Below are 25,124 nucleotides of genomic sequence, written 5' to 3'. Positions count from 1 at the left end.
AATTTTCTGGATCTGCCTTGACTACACCATTTAATATTGTATAGATTGCAATGGGTGCCATCCCCACCCCAAAAACCACCTTGAATGCCTTTTTTCTAGACTACAGATCTAAAATTTCATAAAACCATTCAGCCCATCGCGCTTGCGTTGTTTCTATGAAAGAGATTTTTAAAAATTCTTTCATGGAATGTGGGCGTCGCAGGCCAGGCCAGCATTTATTGCCCATCCCTAATTGCCCTTGAACCGAGTGGCTTGCTTGGCTATTTCGAGGGCATTTAAGAGTCAACCACATTGCTTTGGATCTGGAGTCACATGTAGGCCAGACCAGGTAAGGACAGCAGATTTCCTTCCCTAAAGGACATTAATGAACCAGATGGGTTTTTACAACAATCAACAATGGTTTCATGGCCATTAGTCTAGCTTTAAATTCCAGATTTATTAATTGAATTCAAATTCCACCTTCTGCTGTGGTGGGATTCGAACCAATGTCCCCAGAGGAATACCTGGGTCTCTGGGTTACTAGTCCAGTGACAATACCAGTATGCCACCACCTCCCCAAGATATCAAATTAATCCCACTTCCCTGCTCTTTCCCCATAGCACTGCAATTTTTTCTTTTTCAAGTATATATCCAATTTACCCTAATTCTGTCTCTTTCTTCATAGCACATCTCCTTTAGACAGGATCAGTTTTATAGTTTTTCTCCGCTCCCTCTCCAAAAATGTGTTTTTGAAACATACTGACCAGAACTACGCACAGTAGTCCAAATGAGATTTTATTTTAAATGAAGACTTGTATTCTACGCCTCTCGTTGCACACCTGAAATGTGATCAGCTTTAATTGCTTTAACATATTGTTACGATCAGTGACAAAGGTGTCTAGGGGTCCCTCTCAGCCTTCATCTGCTCCAACTGTAACAGGGTTTAATTTTAAACAGTGTTTTTAGCTCCCCCTTGGTGAATCCTTGCTCACCGCTTTCCAATTATAAACTTTCTTAGGTGTAAAGAAGAAAAGTTGAAATTTATTAAACTTAAACTCTAATTCGGTTAATGCCTACAGATATACAACGCGCCCATGCACACATGCAAATAGAGACAGAAAAGAGAAGAAAAATAAAGTGGAAAAGTTTGAAGCAATATATGAAGAGTTTTTGTTGTGGTTCTTCGAGCTCACTGTAGAGTCCTTGATTGTAGATAGATCTTGCTTTTCGTTGGGGCTCCAATATTATTCTTAAACCTTGTTCGCTGTAGGAGACTTTTCTCTCTTGGGGTTCAAATGCCTTCAGTAGATCTAGAGGCTTGTGAGAAAGAGATGGGAGCAGGCAGACAGGAGAGGCTGTGGCAAGCCAGCCAGGAGAGATCTCCTCAGTCCAGGAGCATTCTGCTTTTTTTTTCCCCAAACTTTGTACAAATTCAAAAAACTCAGGTTGCCCAGCAGATTAGTCATGTGACTAGCTGGTTTGACCATGTCAGTTTGTGTATTCGGCCATCTTAGCAGTCAACCTGGAATGCGAGCTCCCCCACCTTCAACGTCTGATGATCCCATTGTGGGTTAAATGTGTCAGGGAATGGCTGCTTTGTTCTTCCGAACGCTGTCTGGTAATATGCAAATGTCTGGTAATATGCAAATGTCTTTTGCAGCCACAGCTGATCTGTTTAACAAGTCCTTTCTTCACTCCAGTAACAGATTAAAATCAATGTTCATGACTAAATTAATGTGCCTCATTCTTGGCAGGTGGGGGCCTAGCATGACAATATTGTCTAGGCACAGAAAGCAATGAATCACCAACACCAAGATCCCCAACTAAGCTTTCCTCTGTTATTTCAGTTCTTTACGCTGCAATTGGCTGCGCGATACTTGACCTGGTTAGCCCAAGATGGAAATGTGTTCTACTGCACAGCACAAATGGCACTCACCATAATAAGCAAATAATTAAAAGGGGAGATGGACAGAAGATTACTTTTGGGAGTTCTCTGTTCAGTCTGAGGACATTATAGCTGAACTTTGAATATAATACGATATAATACTGCTGTCAGTCAACTTCTCCAAAAGAGTCAGAGGTTCACAAGCAGGGTTACTAGCTACAAATCAAGTTTCCCTTCCTCTTGACATGCAATGTAATTGTTCCAATACAACCCACTGTTTTTATACAAAGGACAAAGCAGCCCGCTTGATTAGAACCCCATTCAACACTTTCAGCATTCACTCCCTTCACCACCGACGCACTGTGACAACAGTGTGTACCATCTACAAGATGCACTGCAGCAACTCACCAAGGCTCCTTTGACAGCACCTTCCAAACCCTCGACTTCTACCACCTAGTAGGGCAAGGGAAGCAGATGTATGGGAACACCACCACTAAGTTCCCCACCAAACCACACACCATCCTGACTTGGAACTATATCGCCGTTCCTACAGTCGCGGGGTAAAAATCTTGGAACTCCCTTCCTAACAGCACTGTGGGTGAATCTGCACTATATGGGTTGCAGAGGTTCACCACCACCTTCTCAAGGGCAATTAGGGATGGGCAATAAATGCTGGCCTAGCCAGCGATGCCCACATCCCACGAAGGTATGTTAAAAAAAAAATTAACGCTCCTGTTAGGCCGGACTGAAAACAGTTCCAAGGTACAAAGCAATTTTCCGTTTACTCACTCAATGACCAATCCATTAAGAAGTTTCAAGACTCTTGCTTTCAGGGAGGTGTGGGGACAGAAGAGGAAGGGAATACCTTTTCATGAACAATCCAGCATTGGTGAGTAAAACATTTTTGCCTTGGCACCCATTTTCAATTTCAAATACTTCAAGCCAGATAGGCCACAGAATAGTTTATTTCTATTAACTCGTGTGGACGTGGGCACCACTGGCAAGGCCAGAATTTATTGTCCACACTTAATTGCCCTCGTGGTGGTGAGCTGCCTTCTTGAACTACTGCAGTCCCTGTAATGTAGATTTACCCACTGTGTTGTTAGGGCGGGATTTTGACCTAGCAACAATGAACAAACGGCGATATAGTTTCAAGGCAGGATGGTGTGTGACTTTGGTGGGGAACATGGTGGTGGTGTTCCCATGCGTCTGCTGCCTTTGTTCTTCTAGGTATTGCAGGTCACGGGTTTGGAAGGTGCTGTCAAAGTGGCCTTGGCAAGTTTCTGCAGTGCATCGTATAGATAGTACACATGGCAGCCACATTGCACCAATGGTGAAGCACCAGTGAATGCTTAATATGGTAAGTAGGATGCCAATCAAGAGGGCTGCTTTGTCCTGGCGTTGAGCTTCTTGAGTGTTGTTGCAGCTGCATTCATCCAGGCATCACACTCCTGACTTGTGCCTTGGAAATGGTGGAAAGGCTTTTCGGAGTCAGGTGGTGAATTACTCGTCGCAGAATACCCAGCCTCTGACCTGTTCCTGTTACCACAGTATTTAGATGGCTGGTCCAGTTAAGTTTCGGGTCAATGGTCAACCCCAAGGATGTCAATGGTGGGAGTTCCAGCAAACGTAATGCTTTTGAACATCATGGGGAGGTGGTTGGTTTCTCTCTTGTTGGAGATGGTCATCACTTAGCACTTGTGTGGCACGAAAGTTACTTGCCACTTATCAGCACAAGCCTAATGCAAAGTAATCAATGAACCTTGATTCAACCTCAAAAGAGTATCTGCTACTGTGTGAATATTGACATTTCCTGTGCTCGCTATTTTATGTTTTCTGACTGACATTTTATTGACTGTGTGCCAAATTAGGGAAATTGCTATATGGTAGGTATGGAGTCACTGGGGCCTGGGTTAAGAAAGGTTTACATAGGACATTTACAGTTTTAGAGATGAGCAATTTAGAGATGACTTACACTTCACCAATGTGCACTAGATTCAAATTCAAGCCTTAGAAGGTGAAGAACCCAATAATACCCACGATATTGCACCCATAACTACCATATTTTGCATACTCTGTCATTTACATGGTCTTATTTCTGTGAAGAGGGCAGTAAGGCTTTGAATCAAAAAGGCATACGCAAACAAGATTTGTGTGTAAATAAAATTTAAATGAAAGCCTGATCCATGCATTAAATATTTTAATAATCCATGCTTTCCCTGATAGAAAATGCGATCTTCCATATGGATTTAACTTCAGCAACAGCCACTTCAACAGTTAACAGGTTACGATTACTGCTAGGTCATAAAAACAAATGGTAAATAATGAAGTGAACGCTACTGCAGTAGCTGAGATTTTGAACAGTTTACCTGAAAGTGCTCACTAAACAATTTGGTACCTGGATTCTGTCATCATGGCAGATGCTTGGTATAACAGCTGGGTCTGGTGATCAGTGTTGAATGCTCGAGCGTATGCAACATTGTCAAGTACATCACTTCCTGAAAGATTGTACCTGAAAGATGTAAAGGAATGATGCTTAGGATCACAATAAGTATATAAGAGCAATAGAATCTCAAAATGTGCAGTCACTAAATTGATAAACTTGCATATTACAAACTGGCACACCTTCATAATTTTTTTTTAAATGGGCTGCAAGTGTGATTTACAGCCTCCTGTGATAAAGTTTTTGCCAACTACCTCACATTAAAGTGATTAGCAAAACTAGCAAACTATATTTTTGGATTCAGTTTATCTTCATTACAAAATCACTTGTTGAATTTTGCAGGGCATTAGATTGCCGCGGAACACCAAGACGTAGTTTGGCTGGTGGTGAGAAGGGCCCTCCCCGTCAGATCCTTCATGCACACCCAAAGTCTCGCCCCCTCCGCGCAATGCCCCCGCGGTGGCTGTGGTGGGGAAGAGACGGTCGCCCACCTCCTCCTGGAATGGGTCTTCGCAAAGCAGGTGTGGAAAGAGATGCAGTGGTTTTTGTCGAGGTTCATCCCAAGCAGCTCTGCAACACAGGAGTCTGTGCTCTACGGGCTGTTCCCAGGGACGCACACCAAGACAAACATCAACTGCTGCTGGAGGACTATCAATTCGGTGAAAGACGCCCTTTGGTCTGCCCGAAACTTGCTGGTCTTCCAGCGCAACGAGTTGTCCACCACCGAATGTTGCAGACTGGCACATTCCAAGGTCCAGGACTACGTGCTGAGGGACGTACTAAAGCTTGGGGCAGCCGCAGCAAAGGCTCAATGGGGAAAGACCACAGTGTAAGGTCCCCCCACCAAGCTGAACTGAGGGGCTGGATCCATGGGAAACCCTTCGAACTGTATCGTTAATATTTTCATTTGCTGTAAATGTAAAACTGTAATTGGCATGACAATTGTGAAATGGAAGGGTTGTGAAGAAACTCATGACAGTATTGAAGGAAACTGATCTCCCTTGCAATGTTAGTATTTTTTGGTGCTGTTTGAAACTGTTTGGCAATGTAATTTTTACAGATTTTTATGAATAAAGTATATTTTGGAAATAAAAAAATTAGTAGTTTACAATATTTGCACCAGTTATTTGGTTGGTAGATCCCAATGGCTTTTCTACTGTTCTCAGTATCTATAAGCATTGATTGGAACTAATAAAGACTAATTATTAAAATTGTTTTCATGATTCACCGGCACCATCAAATGTATTTAAACTTAAAGCTGGTCATCAAAGTGATTGAGGCATTAAGTGTTTCCCTGTTACTAGAGATTAGCAACAAGTCTGGTTCCAGATCAGGAATATCAAAATTTAGACAACGGGCGGCACAGTGGTCAGCACCGCAGCCTCACAGCTCCAGCGACCCGGGTTCAATTCTGGGTACTGCCTGTGTGGAGTTTGCAAGTTCTCCCTGTGACCGCGTGGGTTTCCTCCCACAGCCAAAGACTTGCAGGTTGATGGGTAAATTGGCCATTATAAATTGCCCCTAGTATAGGTAGGTGGTAGGAGAATTGAGGGAAGGTGGGGATGTGAGAGGGTAATGGGATTAATGTAGGATTAGTATAAATGGGTGGTTGATGGTCGGCACAGACTAGGTGGGCCGAAGGGCCTGTTTCAGTGCTGTATCCCTAAATAAAATAAAACGTCAAGGAACCACAAAATAAAATTTGTTCCAGAACATACTATTGTTATGAGGTATTATACTTGGTACACTTGCAAATTCCAACCCTAAATAATGGAATTTTCAAGATACAGGACAAAATCCTCTACAGAAATCAGAGGCATTTAAACACCCTCCACATTATAAACATAACCCAGACAAACATATTCAAAACCCACGGACTAGTGAAGCATATGGAACTTCTTATACTGGAGTGGGACGTACACAACTCACTTGCAACATCTGCAAGTTACTTGGTGTTCTCAAGTGCAGGAGAACCCCATATACAGATTTGTTGTACAGTATCGTCGGTCTACAAATACACAAAGATGGTGAAGGCCAAGGTTCAATCTGGCTTTACACGTGCTAAAAATGGCACTGGCGCAGCTCTCCCTCACTGGCAAAGTCAGAATCATGAGCGGACTAGGTAGGTGGGTAGGTAGGTAGTAAAAGGGATGAAAGAAAGACACCAGACTTGTAGTGACTGGGAATGTGGAAGGAGAGAAGATAAATGAAGGTCTGACAAAACAAGAAATGCTGGAAATACTCAGCAGGTCTGGCAGCATCTGTGGAGAGAGAAGCAGAGTTCACGTTTCAGGTCAGTGACCCTTCATCAGAACACTAGAAGGAAGATGGATTCAAAACTAGTTCAGAAACAGGATTCTGAAGTCTAAGGTGCGTTATGAAAGTGCTTCCATTCTGTAATATTTTTGTGAGGACTCGTGTTTTAGAATTGTGGAGATGGATTCTTTGGAGGACTGAAGTGATTCCATAGATGGTGGACTTTTTTTTTTTTTTAAGGGGTCACTGGAAGGATTCTGTTTAAAAACATCACCTACTGGAAGTCACATGTCTTCAGCTAAGTAAACAGCAGAAGCCTTGCTGGCTATTGGAAATGTTTACAGAGAAGCCACATGTCTTGGTTATGGTGGTCAGGAGGTTTTGACTTTCTGGTTGGGGTGTGGACTGTTTTGAGTCAGGTGGGGGGGGAAGCCTGCTAAGAAAGAAGCACCCAACTCATCTTTACTCCACCTCTGAGAAACCCTGCAAAATCCAGTGTGTGATAGCTAAAACTCCTGATACCGCATTTTTCCTGAGGAGCTTCTGAAAGACTTCCTCTCAACACCTCCTGAACAAACTGTTTCTGAAAAGATCCCAGTGACCCATCCACGTGTACTCAGATGCCAGATTATATGCCATCTGGAACATAACATATCTTATCCCTTTTCTTGAAGAATTAACAAAAACTTTGGCCCAAAGCATCTTTATTTTACTTTAAATGGGGGTGTATGTGTGTGTTTTGTTTACTTGGAAGGGAATATATATATTTACAGTCATATATCAAACTGTGTGTTAAAGCGTTGCATCTTTATTGACCAAGTCTTGTTTTATAGTAAATTAATAATTTTGTTTATTAAAGAAACCTGGTTGGTGAATTTTATTCTGAAATGGAAATAGAGTATACAATTGGCCATATCAGTAACTGAGTAAACATTTAAATATATGTTGCGACCTGTGGAGAAGTGGATCTAGAGAAAGACATGGCACTCCTCCCGCCTTGGTCGTAACATATAATTAAGGGCTGTGTGTGGGATAACTCAAGCCGATAATGTGCAATTGTAAGTGGGGTAATAATAATTGAAAAGAGGAAAAGGAAAACACCAGGTTTCTTGTGCATTAGAGTAACGTTTACACTACTGGAATGGCCTCGTCAGTTGCTACGACCTTTCTGGGGAACGAGGACGTATCCCTGAGTGATTTGCAAATCTTAACGAAAGCTAGGCTAAAGGAATAGGCAGCAAAGTTGGAGTTAGAGTTAAAACCAGGAGCTAAGAAAACAGACAAAATTGAAGTAACAGCACACCATTTGAAATTGGAAGGAGGAAAAGGCAATCCAGATGACAATTCAGTTGAATTAGCTAAGATTCAGTTGCAGATGAAGCAGCTTGAAGGAGGAGAATTGGAAATGATAAACAGCTTGAACAGGAAGAAATGAAAAAACTTGAACTACAATTTCAAAACAGAAGAGGAGCAAGAGAGAAAAAGGGAAAGAAAAAGTAGTAAGGGAGCAAGAAAGGGTATTCGAATTTAAAAAGCTAGAACTAAAAAAAAAAAAAACAGGGTGGCCTTGACCTCGCCAAAAATTCTGGTAAGGAAAGAACTGACTCGAGCCACTGGAGAGCTATTTAAATTTGTGCAAGCTCTCCCGAAGTTTGAGGAAAGGGACATAGAAGTATTTTTCATTTCTTTTGAAAAGATAACTAGACAGATGAAGGGGCCAAATGAAAGCTAGACACTGCTTATGCAAAGAAGGTTGATTGCAGAGCTCATGAAGTCTTTGCCATGCTTTCTGAAGAGGCTTCTGCAGATTAGGAGATGGCAAAAAAGGCTATTCTCACTGCTTATAAGTTAGTCCTTGAAGCTTATAGGCAGAAATTTTAGAACCACCAGAAACAGTCTGGGCAGACTCATACAGAAGTTGAGAGGGTAAAGCAAATTAACTTTGATCGTTGGATGCGGGCACTAAAGGTAGATGCCACGTATGAGGTCCTGAGGGAAGTAATTCTCCTGCACGAATTTAAAAATTCACTCCCATTAGTAAGAACCATGTAGAGAACCAGAAGGTTTCAACAGCCAGATAGGCAGCTGAGATCGCTGATGATTACTAACTTATTTACAAGCATAAACTCTTTGTCCGTCACCCCCACAAACCCAAGGACAGAAGATGGGAGGGTGAAAGGAAGGCAAGTAGCCAGGGAGAAGGGGGGAAAGCTGGGAATGTCCCGGGTTCTCCTCCTCAGGTCAGAAGGAAGATGCTGAGGGTGGTAGTGAGGTTCAAAAGCCAAAGTGTTTCCATTGCCATAAGATGGGACACCTTCATGCAGAATGCTGAAAGTTGCGGGGTAAACCCATGGGACTTATAGGGGTACACTAGGCCAATGAAGAGAAAGGGTCCCTGACCGAGAGTATGACAGATCAAGCTACAGCTCTGACTGCAGCTCTAAGGCCAAACACAAAAAACATTGTGAGTGAGGAGGAGAACAAGATACCTGCGAGTTATAGGGAATTCTTCTCAAAAGAAAAAGTAACTCCTTATCCCTCAACTAAGGCAGGTAAACCTATAGTCATACTTAGGGATATAGGAGCCACCCAAACTCCTTTGCTGGGAAAAGGAATAACTTTTCCACCAGAGAGCACACTGAATGCCAAGGTTTAGTGAATGGTCAGCAGGTCAGGCAGCATCTGTGGAGAAAGAAGCAGGGTTAAAACATGGCCAATGCAGAGAAAGGGGCCCTGACCGAGAGTATGACAGATCAAGCTTATGGCTCTGACTGCAGCTGTAAGGCCAAACACAAAAACCGCTGTGAGTGAGGAGGAGGTGAACAAGATACCTGAGGTTTCAGATGTGATGTTTCATCAGAACTGGCAAAGATTAGGAAAAAAAGTAGGTTTTAAGTAAGTCTTCATTTGCTTAAAACCTAATTCTTTTCTAACCTTTGCCAGTTCTGATGAAAGGTCACAGACCTGAAACGTTAACTCCTCTCTCCACAGATGCTGCCTGACCTGCTGAGTATTTCCAGCACTTTGCTTTTATTTCAGATTTCCAGCATCTGCAATATTTTGCTTTTATTTCAGATTTCCAGCATCTGCAGTATTTTGCTTTTATTTCAGTGAATGGTATCGGGATTATATACCCGTATCTTTCTATCAGGTGCACCTAAGCGTGACCTAATGTCTGGAAAGGTAACCGTAAGAGTTGTCCGTAGTAGACAGAGTTGCCCTACTCCTGGAGAATGATGTGGGCGGACCGAAGGTAGTAGCTTCTCCAGTAATCATGGAAAGACCAAATGTGGTCAGAGACAGAGCCTTCTTTGGCCTCCTTGTCTCGAGAGACAATGGGTAAGTGCTTAGAGGCAATCAGTGGTTTGTGAAGCAGCGCCTGGAGTGGCTATAAAGGCCAATTCTAGAGTGACAGACTCTACCACAGGTGCTGCAGATAAAATTGGTTGTCGGGGCTGTTACACAGTTGGCTCTCTTCTTGCGGTTCTGTCTTTTTTCCTGCCAACTGCTAAGTCTCTTCGACTCGCCACGCTTTAGCCCCGCCTTTATGGTTGCTCACCAGCTCTGGCAATCGCTGGCAACTGACTCCCACAACTTGTGACCAATGTCACAGGACTTCATGTCGCGTTTGCAGACGACTTTAAAGTGGACACATGGGCGGCCGGTGGGTCTGGTACCAGTGACGAGCTCACTGTACAATGTGTCCTTGGGGATCCTGCCATCTTCCATGCGGCTCACATGGCCAAGCCACCTCAGGCGCCGCTGGCTTAGTAGGATGTATATGCTGCTGGGGATGTTGGCCGCCTCGAGGACTTCTGTGTTGGAGATACGGTCCTGCCACCTGATGCCAAGTATTCTCCAGAGGCAGCGAAGATGGAATGAACTGAGACGTCGCTCTTGGCTGACGTACATTGTCCAGGCCTCACTGCCGTAGAGCAAGGTACTGAGGACACAGGCTTCATACACTCGGACTTTTGTGTTCTGTGTCCGTACGCCATTTTCCCACGCTCTTGGCCAGTCTGGACATAGCAGAGGAAGCCTTTCCCATGCGCTTGTTTAATTCTGCATCGAGAGACAGGTTACTGGTGACAGTTGAGCCTAGGTAGGTGAACTCTTGAACCATTTCCAGAGTGTGGTCGCCGATACTGATGGATGGGGCATTTCTGACGTCCTGTCCCATGATGTTCGTTTTCTTGAGGCAGATGGTTAGGCCAGATTCATTGCAGGCAGCCGCAAACCTGTCGATGAGTCTCTGCAGACACTCTTCAGTGTGAGATGTTAATGCAGCATCGTCAGCAAAGAAGAGTTCCCTGATGAGGACTTTCCGTACTTTGGTCTTCGCTTTTAGACGGGCAGGTTGGAACAACCTGCCATCTGATCTTGTGTGGAGGAAAATTCCTTCTTCTGAAGACTTGAATGCATGTGACAGCAGCAGGGAGAAGACGACCCCAAACAGTGTAGGTGCGAGAACACAGCCCTGTTTCACGCAACTCAGGATTGGAAAGGGGTCTGATGAGGCGCCGCTATGCTGAATTGTGCCTTTCATATTGTCATGGAATGAGGTGATGATACTTAGTAGCTTTGGTGGGCATCCAATCTTTTCTAGTAGTCTGAAGAGACCACATCTGCTGACGAGGTCAAAGGCTTTGGTGAGATCAATGAAAGCAACGTAGAGGGGCATCTGTTGTTCACGGCATTTCTCCTGTAGCTGACGAAGGGAGAACAGCATGTCAATTGTGGATCTCTTTGCTCGAAAGCCACACAGTGCCTCAGGATAGACACGCTCAGCCAGCTTCCGGAGCCTGTTTAAAGCGACACGAGCGAAGACTTTCCCCACTATGCTGAGCAGGGAGATTCCACGGTAGTTGTTGCAGTCACTGCGGTCACCCTTGTTCTTATAGAGGGTGATGATATTGGCATCGCGCATGTCCTGAGGTACTGCTCCCTCGTCCCAGCACAGGCAAAGCAGTTTGTGCAGTGCTGTAAGTATAGCAGGCTTGGCACTCTTGATGATTTCAGGGGTAATGCCGTCCTTCCCAGGGGCTTTTTCGCTGGCTAGAGAATCAATGGCATCACTGAGTTCCGATTTTGTTGGCTGTACGTCCAGCTCATCCATGACTGGCAGAGACAGGGCTGCATTGAGGGCAGTCTCAGTGGCAACGTTCTCCCTGGAGTACAGTTCGAGGTAGTGTTCCACACAGCGGTCCATTTGCTTGCGTTGGTCAGTGATTGTGTTCCCTGATTTAGATTTGAGGGGGGCAATCTTCTTGATGGTTGGCCCAAAAGCTCTCTTGATGCCATCATACATTCCTCTGATATTTCCTGTGTCAGAGGCCAGCTGAATATGACTGCATAGGTGTTGCCAGTAGTCATTTGCGCAGCGCCTGGCTGTTCTTTGTGCAGCGCTTCTGGCAACTTTAAGTGCTACGGACGTTAAATTGCTGGGGGCTTTCTTGTAGTTCAGCAGTGCAATGCGCTTAGCGGCTATGACAGGTTCCAGCTCTTCAGAGTGAGATTGAAACCGGTCTGCATTCTGCTTCACACGATTGCCATAGGTGGTCATTGCTGAGTCATAGATGGCGTTTTTGATGTGGGCCCACTTGTTCCCTGCATCCCCTGTGGGAGTGTTTTGGAGGGCTTTTTCAAGTGAATTTAGAAACTTACGTAACTGCTGTGGATGAGAAATTCTGCTAGTGTTGATGCGCGGGCGGCCCTTCTGCTTGGAGTGATGCAGCTTCTTTGGTTTGAGGCTAACCTTGCGGCACACCAGGGAGTGGTCGGTGTCGCAGTCCCTATTGTGGAAGCTGCATGTGATTTGAACGCTGTTTAAGGAGGCTTGCCTTGTGACGATGAGGTCCAGCTGGTGCCAACGACGTGATCTTGGGTGCCTCCAAGAAACCTGGTGACAGGGTTTAGTGTGAAAGAACGAGTTGGTGATGCAGAGGTTATGATAGGTACACAACTCAAGCAGTCTCTGTCTATTCTCATTCATCCTTCCAATGCCATTGCGCCCAAGGTAGGAGGGCCATGAGTCATGGTCGCCCCCAACCCTGGCATTAAAGTCCCCCAGCAGGAATAGGTGTTGCAGGAAAAGGTTCCAGAAATTTTTCCTTTACGCATAGTTACCCTAGCAATGGCTAAACAAGTTCCATTGTCAGATGTCAAGTTGGCACCAGACAGATAGCCGAATATCTGAAACTTTCTTTGGAGATTTGGATGATCCAAAGGAAATGTTCAATAAGTCTTTTCTGATCACGGCTCAGCAAGCCAATCCAGTTAAGTAAAGTGGCACAAGTGGCTCTAACTGAAGCTGAGGCAAAGGGAGTTACAGAAGGCAACAATATTGAAAATGGGATTCTGATGAAGTGGAGACCTCCTCGCAGACTTTCGGATGAAGAATGGATGGTTGTTCACCAGATAGTGGTACTGCCGGGAAATATTAAGGATAACCCGTAAAATTCCAATAGCAAGACATGTGGGGATCCGGAAGACCCAATCACATATAAGACGACATTTTTACTAGCCAGGTCTTTATGAAGACATAATGCAGTTTTGTAAACGTGCCATATGAGCCAGATTGTGGGAAAACCGCAACCTGCCATAAAACCAGCACCTCTCATTCCCATAAGAGTTTTTAGGGAACCTTTTAGTTGGGTGTTGGTCGACTGTGTGGGACCTTTACCAAAAACAAAAGCGAGACACCAATATATACTCACCATCATGGATATGGCTACTCAGTTCCCAGATGCCATTCCCTTGAGAACAATTTCTGCTACAGCAGTGGTAGGAAAGTTGACTCAGTTCTTCACTGGATATGGATTACCGATTGAGATCCAGTTGGATCAAGGTTCCAATTTTATGTCTAAAATTTTTCAGCAAGTTATGAGTAAATTGGGTATAAATAACAGTTAAAGATTTCAGCATACCACCCACAGACACAAGGGGCTTTAGAGCGGTACCCAACAGACCCACAAAAATGATGATCAGGGCATACTATCATGAATATCCCCATGATTGGGATAAAGGGTTGGAATTTCTTTTGTTTGCTACTCGGAATTCACCTAATGAGTCTACCAGTTTTAGTCCTTTTGAATTAGTTTATGGACATGAGTTAAGAGGTCTTCTAAAACTAATCAACAAAAGTTTTTAGAACAGAGGGATAAATCTTCCATGTTAGATTACTGTGTTCCAGGAATGGCTCACAAGAGCCTGTAAAGTCGCTCAGGAACACCTGAAAGCTTCCCAAACAATCATGAAGAAATGAGCAGACAAGCATGTCAAGACCCGAGCATTTCAACCAGGGATTAGGTGTTAGTACTACTGCCTTTACAGGGTGAACCGCTGAAAGCACGGTTCAATGGACCATATAAAGTAGCCAAAAGGATTGGTAAAGTAAATTATTTGATTGACACCCCAGATCGCCAGAAAAAGAATCGGCTGCGTTATATCAATATATTGAAACACCACCGGGAGGTAGATAAGCAAGAACAGGTATGTCAGGTGGTAAGGACAGTGAGGATGAGGCAGAAGGAGCCCTGGATAATTCTAAATTGAACCTCTTACCATCCGGTTAGATAATACTGAATTGATAGGGAGATTAGACACTATGCTTTCATATTTAGATGCAGAACGAGAACACCCAACAAGGCTAACAGCATTTAAAGGAGTTTGTAGGGACAAGCCAGGATGTACAACCTTAACCATACATGATGTGGATATAGGAGAATCATCTCCTATAAAACAGCAGCCTTATCGCTCAAGTCCAGAGAAACAGGCCCAAGTGAAAGGAGAAATCCAATACATGTTGAAAAAAAACAGCTAACTGAACCCAGTCAAAGTAGCTGGAGTTCCCCAGTTGTGTTATTGTCTAAACCTGACGGTTTAACTAGATTTTGCAAAGACTACAGAAAGGTTAATGCAGTAACAAAGGCAGACTCCTACCCAATTCCTCGCTTGGAAGACTGTATTGACAGAGTTGACAGTGCCACGTTTCTTACTAAAATAGATTTGTTAGAGGGATACTGGCAAGTTCCTTTAACACCCGGAGCTAAAGAAATATCAGCCTTTGTCACACCAGACAGTCTTTTCCAATGCCGAGTGATGTCATTCGGGCTATAAAAATGCCCCAGCGACTTTCCAGAGACAAATGAACAAAGTGGTAGTCAGTGTTCCTAACTGTGTGGTTTACCTTGATGATGTACTGGTTATAAAGTGACACTTCGATGGACTAGTTGGGACAACTAAATGCTCGATTTAGAAAATTACAGTCAGCTGATTTGGTGGTAAACTCTGCCAAAAGTGAATTTGCAAAGGCATGGAGAACCTATCTCGGGAATTACAGTAGGGCAAGGACAAGTATTGCTAAGAACAGTGAAAGTACAAGCATTGATGGAGTTCCCTACCCAAAACTAAACGAGAAATCATGAGGCTTTTGGGAATGTGTGGTTTCTACTGCAAGTTTGTACCAAATTATAGTACTATAGCTGCTCCAATGATGGATTTGCTACTAATAAAGACATGATAGTGTGGTCAGGAGTGTGCCAATCATCTTTTGAAAGGCTGAAAGCTATTTTGATCAATGAACCAGAGTTGGCTGCCCCAAGTTTCACTAAACCCTTCAAGGGAGCAAGTGATGCCAGTGACCTGGGGGTCGGTGCAGTCCTGTTACAAGACGATGAATCGGGCATAGAAAGGCCAGTGGGATACTCTTTTCCAGAAAGCTAAATCAAAAGAGATATTCAACAGTGGAAAAAGAAACCTTGGGCTTACTACTAGCTCTTAAAGATTTTGAAGTGTATGTGTGTGTCATGCAGGCCCTCACATGTCAAGAATGGGGCATAGCTATTTCACCACAAGGACATTACATTTTAAAATTGTTGTTGAGAAGATGATGGCCTATTACAAGAGGTTGCCAAGCCACTGGCTGGAAAGACATTTGCATAGTAACAGACAGTGCTTGGAAAGGACTAAGGGACCACTCCCTGCTCCAATTTAATCCACAATGAACAAAGTGGTAGTCAGTGTTCCTAACTGTGACTACCAGACGTTGAAGGTTGAGAGGCTAGCATTCCAGGCTAACTGCTAAGATGGCCGAGTTCACAAACAGACGTGGTCAGACTAGTTTAGTCACATGACTAACTGGCTGTTGGGTTTTTTTTTTTTTAATTTGAATTTGCCACAGAGAATATGAACTCAAAGCTGTTTGCTCCTGGACTGAAAAGACCTCTCTCCTGCCTGCTCCCAGCTCTTTCACACGGAACTGAAGACACATGAACCCCAAGAGAGAAAAGTCTCCTACAGTGAACAAGGTTTCAGAAGAATACTAGGCCCCAACGAAAAGCAAGACTACCTACAAAAGGACTACAGTGAGCTCGAAGCACAGTAACAAACTTCTCTGTTTTATTTTTCTTCTGCTCTTTCCTGTCTGTTTGCACATGCCTATCGCATAAGCATGCTAGCATGGGGTGCTCGCATATCCGTAGGCGTTAACCGAATTAGAGTTTAAGTTTAAATAAATTTTACTTTTCTTCAGTAAACCTAAGGAAGCCTGTTTGTGCTCATTTCTTTGCCTTACAATTGGAAAGCGGTGAACAAAAATTCACCAAGGGGGAGCTCAAAACACAGTGCATTTAAAAAAATTAAACCCTGTTATAAGATCAAGTGACGGCTGAAAGAGACCCCTAGACACCTTTCTCACCTGGTCGTAGCAGTCTGCCACAACTACAGAGTCACTGGTATACACTGATCATAACCTCCTAGCCTTTGTGGAAAAATTCAAAAACCAGAATGCCAGACTATTTCGATGGAGTTCATTATTGCAGCCCCATTGCTTAAAGATTATCCATATTGTGGGGAAAAAATAATGTAATTGCTGATGCTTTGTCTAGAATTTAACTTTGCTTTGAGATATCGGAGTATAAAGAGGGTACAAAGCAGAACTGTATTAGTTACAGGTAAAGAGTGAATGAGGACGAGTATGTAAACGTGTTTTAATATTTTTTCATCTTCTGTTTTTTCTCCAAACTTTGTAATGAATTGGCATTTCACTCCCGTTTCATTCATCCAAGGATTATGGGGTTATGAAATTACTTCCATTTTTTTATATTTTTGTGAGGACTCGTATTTTAGAATTGTGGAGATGGATTCATTGGAAGACCGACGTGATTCCATAGATGGTGGACTTTTTTTTGTAAAAAAGGGTCACTGGAAGACTCTTGTTTAAAAACAATGGCTACTGGAAGTCACATGTCTTCAGCTAAATAAACAGCAGAAGCCTTGCTGGCTATTGGAAATGTTTATAGAGAAGCCACATGTCTCGGTTATGGTGGTCAGGTGATTTTGACTTTCTGGTTGGGGTATGGACTGAGTCAGTTGGGGGTAAGCTTGCTCAGAGAGAAACACCCAACTCATCTTTTCTCCACCTTGGCGAAACCCTGCAAAATCCATTGTGTGATAGTTAAAACTCCTGATGCCGCATTTTTCCTGAGAAACCTCTGGAAAACTTCCTCTCAACATCTCCTGAACGAACTGCTTCTGACCCATCTACATGTACTCAGATGCCAGATTGTATGCTATCTGGATCAGAACATATCTTACCCCTTTTCTTCAAGAATTATTAAGTACTCTGGCCGAAGCATCTTTATTTTTCCTTAAGTAGTGTGTGTGTGTTGGGTAGTTAGAGGGAATATATGTATTCACTGTCATATTTCAAACTGTGTGTTAAAGCTTTGCATCTTGTTTTATACTAAATTAATAATTGTTGTTTATCAAAGAAACCTGGTTGGTGGATTTTATTCTGAAATAAAAATAGAGACGATAGTTGGCCTTTTCGGAAACTGGGTAAACATTTCAATATTTGTTGTGACTTGTGGAGAAGCGGATCTAGAGAAAGACAGTGCGCTCCTCCCGCCTCGGTCATAACAGGTGCTATTGAGATCTGTGAGCCCTGAAAATAATTTAATTAAACTCTAATCCTTGCTCACGAACAAACATTTGGATATTCTGAGAAAAATACTGTCCTAAGATACTGTTGAGTGTATAAAGATATTTTTCTAACCGCCTTTTTAATGCTTTGTGATTACCTTCAAATTGTAACATTTTACTCTTGCACCGATCAGTGGAAATAATTCAATAATTATTGAGCATTTCTTACGCAATCATAAAGGCCTTGATCAGATCACCGTAACCACCTCTGCTTGAGTAAAAAAGCCTGAACTTCTCAAGCCTACCTTCATAAAAGTAACCCCTTATCTTGCAAACCATCCAAGAGAATTTACGTTGCACCTTTTCAATTGCTTTTATATCCTATTTCAGCCAATTAGGAGCTCTGCTCCCTAAAACAGACATCGGAATCCAAAATGCAAAGGACAGTGCTCACTTTCCATTAACAATTTTTCTATAATAAATTCCTACGTCCACATTTATAACAGGAATTGCCATTGTAAACTTGTCAAACTGTAGTTATACCTGCCACTGCCCATGGAGGTACTGCAGTACCACCACTAACAAGAATGGTGCAGTTATAGCGTGGCAGGTTTACATAAACAGCTTCTGTTATTACTATAGACATAGGAATTCATGATGGAAATATAAAAAATAAAGATAGAATGTATGACTAAAATAAGGACTGAATTACATCTGCAGATCTTGGTCTAATGTTGTTTCACCTGAACATTATACTTGATCTTGACTCTGCGATGCCACAGGAGACCCATTAGACATTTTTTTAAAAATTAAGACAATTGAAAGACAGCTGTATGATGACAAATTAGAAATGGTGTAGAAGTATAGAGAATGGGGAAGAGAATAGGGAAAATACCAGAATTTTTATTTCTTTATTTCTTATAAAATGTTTTTATTAACGTTGGAGTAACACAAGCAAAGGTGCATTGTCGGTATGGCCGTATTACTGCAAAATGAGTGATTGCCTCAGCATCATATTGTGTGAGAACTGAAAAAGTTAAAAACAATGGTCAGCCCAGGGAGACTGACATTTATTTGCGCTGCCAGCAGTCCAAAGGTTTAATAAAAATTAATAAAAATTCAACAAGGGTTCACCCAAATCTGAGATTTAAAAAGAACTTTACAACTCATGCTACTCGGCAGCGTACAGATTCAATATCTGGAGGACTGAAAGAAAGAGAAAAATTACAATTCAGCACTCTTTCATTTTGCTGCCAAAGTTCAACAATCATATTGTTGACTGAAGTTTTGAAGTCACACGTTTGGAGCAATGATCAAACCAGTCAATATTTTTCTTCTTTTAAACATTCTGGCCCAAAATTTGACAAGTTATTTTCAACATTAATGTGGTTTTCTATTTCCAGAACATGAACAAATAAAATTCACCATGACCTAACTGCAATGCTACATTCTCTTAGCTCTACTCTCCCTTTATTTATTTACCAAAAGCAAAAACCTTGCCCTTCCATGCATAGGAACATTCCAATTTATATATTTCCACTGCCCTGATTTTAAACACACAATCTTCGCCACAAGAAACATTTTAAAACACATGATTTATCTACTCCATTAATTCTCTGATCAGGAAGGGGGAACACAAGGGTGGTGGGAGGGGGACTTGAGGGCCATGTTTAATAATTTTTCCAAAAATGTGACTTCAAAGCTGCAGTCAATAATATATTTGTTGACCTTTGTCAACAATATAAATCAGAGTGCTGAATTGCAAATTTTTTCTCCTCTCTTTTGGCGAAGGGGGCTGAGAGGTAGGTTTGGGGAGTGGGCAGAGGGGTGGATAGAGGGAGGGGATGGGTGGGAAGGCCACAGCAATGGGGGTGACAGACAACTGGATGGGTGCAGGGGAAAGAGGGGGCTAGGGAGCAACATTCCCTGTAAACTGCATGAGTGCGTGGCTGTGCAATCGGGAATGTGCCGCGCAGGGAACAAACAGGCCGCACATAAGCAACGGTCCCTTTGAGATGGGCATATGCGCAACAACCTTAACGGGACCACACAGCGCAAGAAACAGGCCATGCACAGTGAAAGGAAATTCTAGAGAACATTGGTTTGGGTGGGTGAAGAGAGAGACATTTCCGGATACCGACACTGTAAATTACGTATTGCTGCCAATGTCCTCACACCTATAAATCTGTCATGCAACTTCAGCAGCTCCTCTAACTGAACATACTCTGCTTCAGCAGCTGCAGTAACACTCCCTGAATGCAAATGAAAAATGAAAATTACTGAAATATAGTAGCATACAACTTTTAGTTGAATTGCTCATCAATAAACCTCTTCTCTGACATCAACAAGGCATCATGGAGCTGTACGAAAGACATGTCACATCAAATCTCCATTGGTAGGGCAATGGCAATTGGAAAGACATCTCATACACATTCTGGCCTTTTCTATTGAAGATTCTAAGCACCACTATGTTCAAAGAAAAAAGAATCTGAATTCCATTTGCAAACTCTTGTTACCATTGTATCCCCTTGCTCCAAACAAAAATTCTAATCTGTCTGCTTATACTTGTCCAAGCAGAATTTAGGGAATTCAAGGCAAAAAACAATGTTACTTCTCCATTTAAGAGTGCTTTTCACTTTTTTTGAAACCTCTTACTGGATTTGTCCTAAGCAGCAGAGGCAAGAAAAGCCAGGACTTTAAAAAAACAAATACAACTAGCAGAAAAACTAAATTCAATCCAAATGACCAGAGGCTAAAACATTGCAGCAATGAAGTCTCAGCTATGCTTCCAGAAATAGCCACCGCCTGCTCGTTTACCCTATTTTCCACCAAAATAAAAGCAAAATACTGCAGATGCTGGAAATCTGAAATAAAAACAAAGTGCTAGAAATTCTCAGCAGGTCTGACAGCATCTGTGGAGAAAAAAACAGAAATGTTTCAAAAAGTCAAAAACATGTTTAAGGCAGGCCCATGAAAAATAAAAACAAAACAAAACAAATTAAAACAAAATAAAATAAAAAAGGCAGTCAGGCTCTGAAATTGTTGAACTCAATGCTGAGTCCAGAAGGTTGTGGAGTGCCTAATCGGAAAATGAGGTGCTGTTCTTCGAGCTAACGTTCAAGTTCACTGGAACACTGCAGCAGGCCCAGGACAGAAAAGTTGGCATGGGAGCAGGGTGGTGAATTAAAATGGTAAGAAACCGGAAGTTCGGGGCCATGCTTGCGGACTGAGCGGAGGTGTTGCGCAAAGCTGTCAGCCAATGTGCGTTTGGTCTCCCCAGTGTAGAGGCAACTGCATTGTGAGCAGCGAATACAGTATATTAATTTGCAAGAAATAAAGTAAATCGCTGCTTCACCAGGAAGTGGTGCTTGGGACCTTAGATGATGAGAAGAGAGGAGGTAAAAGGGTGGGTATTACACCTCCTGCGATTGCATGGGAAGGTGCCGTGGGAAGAGGACGAGGTATCGGGGGTGATGGACGAGTGCACCAGGGTGTCGCGGAGGGATCGATCCCTTCAGAATGCTGACAGGGAAGGAGAGGGCAAGATGTGTGTGGTGCTGGCATCATGCTGGAGGTGGCAGAAATGGCAGAGGACGTGAAGGCTGGTGGGGTGAAAAGGGAGAACAATGGGAACCCTGCTGTGGTTCTGGGAGGGAGGGGAAGGGATGAGGGCAGAAGTGCAGCAAATGAGTCGGACACAGTTGAAGGCCCTGTCAACCACAGTAGGGGGAAATCCTCGGTTGAGGAAAAAACACATATCAGAAGTGCTGTTGTGGAAGGTAGCATCGTCAGAACAGATGCGGTTGCGATGGAGAAACTGGAAGAATGAAATTGAGTTCTTACAGGGGGCAGAGTGTGAGGAAGTGTAGTTGAAGTAGCTGTGGGAGTCGGTGGGTTCATAACGAATATCAGTTTATTCGCGATGGAGACAGAGAGGTTGAGGAAGGGAAGGGAAGTGCTGGAGATGGACCATGTGAAGGTGAGAGAAGGGTGGAAATTGGAAGCAAAGTTAATGAAGTTTTCCTGTTCGGGGCAGAAGCAGGAAACAGCAGTGATACATCGATGCACCAGAAAAGAGTTGGGGGAGGGGGCCTGAGTAGAACTGTAACAAGGAATGTTCATGGGCCTGCCTTAAACATGTTTTTCAGGTTTGTGATTTGGCTGCTTTTGCTGACAATGCAACCAATAGGTGGCGCTGTACTGGCAAATGCACAAATGTAGCCTCATCGACAGAAATGTCTCTGTTTATGACATCTCAGGCAGCTTCCAGTAATAAAAATGGCACTGCTCAATTTGACACAAAAAACAAATTGAACCCAAACCCCTTCACCCCTCAATGGCCACGATCACAGCCTCAACACCACCCCCCCAACAGTACCCCGCTCCCACCCACTGCTTCTGTTCCCCACTCCTCCCTCCGGTGATCACCACAATCACCACATTCACTTCCCTGCTCCCTCCCACACCCGCCTTCTCACTGCTCCATCCCACCGTTCTCTCCCACGCCCATCTGTTCGCTGCTCCATCCTGTCACTGGCTCCCTGCCTCGCCGCCTGGAGAAGCAGCCGGGATGGAGGGGGGGGGGTGGTGCGGTAGTGGTGGAGAGTGCGAGCGGAGTGCTACAAGTGAGGCAGGAAGCGAGCGGTGGGATGGAGCAGCAAGCAAATGGGAGCAGTCTCGAGAGAGAACGGCGGGAGGGAGTGGGTAAGAGAAGCGGAGATTGAGGTGCCAATTGCGGGAGGGAGCAGGGTACTGTTGGAAGGTATAGAGGCGGCGATTGCGGCTATTGAGCAGTGAAGCAACACGCAGATGTCATTACGTGGTGACATTGACGCGCGCATGAGCAGACTCATACTGGCAAGCAGGCAAATGTTCGGAGGTACTGATAACGTCGGCGATCACTGTGCATGCTGCGTGTTGTCAGGAAACACTGTTTTGGTTTTGGACAGAGCTGTTCATTATTCTGCCATTAACACACCCTCTGGACTAATGCTTTATCTTTTAATACAACTATTAGCACTCCTTTTGCCTGTGTTCCGTGACACCTTTGTCATTTAATCTCTCCTGCCCTATCACACACCTTCCCCTTTTCACTTGCTCAAAGCCTATTACGTTTCTAACCTTTGCCAGTTCTGATGAAAGATCAGACCTGAAAAGTTAACAGTTTCTCTCTCCACAGATGCTGCCAGACCTGAATATTTCCAGCACTTTGTTTTTATTCCCCATTTTCCACCCCTCAGCTCAAAATCTGCCTCACTCAAGCTGCATTGTATTCCTCCTCCGAGCCTTCATCAGGCTCATTTCCTAAGACCCACATCCTCCTTTTTTAAAGAATTCATTCATGGGATGTGGGCATCACTGGCAAGGCCAACATTTATTACCCATCCCTAATTGCACTTGAGAAGGTGGTGAGTCACCTTGACAACTAAATGGCCTGCTAGTCTTTTTCAAAGGGCAGTTAAGAGTCAACCACATTGCTGTGGGTCAGGAGTCACATACAGGTCAGACTAGTTAAGGACGGTAGACTTCCTTCCCTAATGAACATTAGTGAACCTGATGGGTTTTTACGACAATCTGGTATTATCATGGTCATTATAGATGCCACAAGTTTCCTAGTCCAGATTTACTTAACTAACTGAATTTAAGTTCCCCAGCTGCCATGTCACAATCTGAACTTTAAAAAAAATTAGTCCAGGCCTCTAGATTACTAGTCCAGTAATGTAACTGCGAGGCTACCGTACCCAATGCTCCTTCACTCTCCTAGTCAAGACAATTTTGAACATTCAACTTCTTCTCCTTGTCCCAATGACAGTGAATGACTTTTAGATACCAATCCTACATCTTCAAAACAAACATCCTATTCTCAAAATCATATCCTCAATTGTTGCAACAGTTCACAGCTGACCTTCCCTTCCTCTCCAGTTCCAATAACATAATTGTCAATCAGCTCCATTCATATCACCCTGCCGAATTCCCTTCCTGAATCCCATTTTCACCATGCCTGCAGCATCCTCTGTGAATATGACATGCTTGTCTTAACCTCTGTAGCATTCAACATGGTCAAGCCTGCACCCCACCTCCCATTCTCCTCCACCACCACCTCTGTAGTCCATCTCCAAAGAATTATCCTTGCTTAGTTCCAGTTGTACCTGTGGACCCAGCAGATCTCTCGCAATTGCTTCTCCTTTTCGTCTAATTATGGTAACCACTGGAGTACCCAAAGTTCCATCTGGGTTCCCGCCTTCTCTTCATTTGCATGTGCCCCATAGAATTTGTCCACAGTCTATGTATGCTAACAACATTCAGTGTTACCTCTGTACCTGAATTGTCAGACAACTGACACCAAGTTGCAGACAAGCCAGAACCTCCCCGATTTTCAACACTGGGAAAACCAAAGCAATTTTAATCACCTGCCACCAAAAACTCCATACTCTTATGCGACAGCATCCTACCTCACCAGCTGCTTCTTCAGGCTGAACCAGCTGGTTCTGTTTAACACAGCTGAGCTTCAAATACCACATCTGATCTATCACGAAGATTGCTTACTTCCACCCAAGCAAAACTGCCTACCTCCACTGCTTATCCATCTCTTAACACCTGATAATTGACATCTTCAATGCCCTCCGACAGTTCTACCCATCACAATCTACAACTCACCCAAAGAGACAACATCCACAGCCTGTCCTGCAGAAAGTCCCGCTTATTGATCACCCTTATCCTTGCCAACTTCCATGGACCTCTGTCCAACACATGGAATTCAAAATCGATCTCCTTGCTTACAAATCCCTTTATGAACCTAATTCTGTAACCCCACCTAACCCATGTTTTTCAGTCCTGAATCCAGTGCTCCCCTGCTGGTCCATTAAAGGCAGAGCTTTCAGTTATCTTGGCCCTACTTTCTGCAACTTCATAAGCTTCTTTGCCATATGTCTTTCTACTCAATATGCATTTTTGACCACAATTTCAGTCAATTACCGTTGCTCAGCAGTGTTAGGATAATTATTATGGATAGCTTTCGATCAAAACAAACATTATGCCTTGATCAAAACAGAGCATTGGGATAGTGCATCTCTTCTCATTGGACTATTGAGGCACATTGGAACCAAGGTACATTATAGACAGGAAGTAATGAGGCCAAACAGTCCTGAAACTGGTTCTGGTACTGACTCATTTAACAAGGAGAGAACTATGTAATATTAACTTTGTCAGTCCATCCAATCCGATGACTGTTTGCAAACCTATTAGAATTATTACACTACAATACAAACCTTTCAGCAACAGCAAGAAGGCGTTCTGGGCGGAAAGTACCTTCAGTATCAATATACATAGCCTTTCCCTCTCCACCACCACGATCAATAGGTAACTGCAAGTCAATGAGGGGGGAAAAATTAATAAGCTTTCAACAAAGCAGAAAATGATTTTCTTCTTTATAATCAACAACTTCCATCTCCTTATAACTGACTTCAACTGAGAGGTACTGAAGGAGTTCAGTCCCTGCAATGGTATTCCACGTTAAATAGATGGCACTGCCATGAAATACTAGTGTCCCCATAATTAGTCCGGAATGGCAAAAGTATAGGCTTTATGCATTTCTTTGCAACTATTTGGGTAGTAATGTTATAAAAGAAAACCTCATTC

The 25,124-nt window shown here is 43.3% G+C and overlaps 1 protein-coding gene across 2 annotated transcripts in view; it reads right to left on the bottom strand.

Annotated features, from left to right (window-relative positions):
- Positions 1 to 25,124, bottom strand: part of rad51 (RAD51 recombinase) — a 147,974-nt gene that overhangs the window by 18,177 nt on the left and 104,673 nt on the right. For both annotated transcript variants that reach the window (XM_068039648.1, XM_068039649.1), the window contains exons 6-7: positions 24,755 to 24,849; positions 4,263 to 4,376 (exon numbers count right to left, since the gene is read on the bottom strand). In XM_068039648.1, the coding sequence (XP_067895749.1) occupies positions 4,263 to 4,376; positions 24,755 to 24,849 (209 nt within the window). The remainder of the gene's footprint in view (positions 1 to 4,262; positions 4,377 to 24,754; positions 24,850 to 25,124) is intronic.

The sequence above is a fragment of the Heterodontus francisci genome, chromosome 9 (assembly GCF_036365525.1).
Source record: "Heterodontus francisci isolate sHetFra1 chromosome 9, sHetFra1.hap1, whole genome shotgun sequence".
NCBI classification, from domain to species: domain Eukaryota; kingdom Metazoa; phylum Chordata; class Chondrichthyes; order Heterodontiformes; family Heterodontidae; genus Heterodontus; species Heterodontus francisci.
The sequence above is the reverse complement of the archived record's forward strand: the minus strand, read 5'-3'. Positions and strand labels throughout refer to the sequence as shown.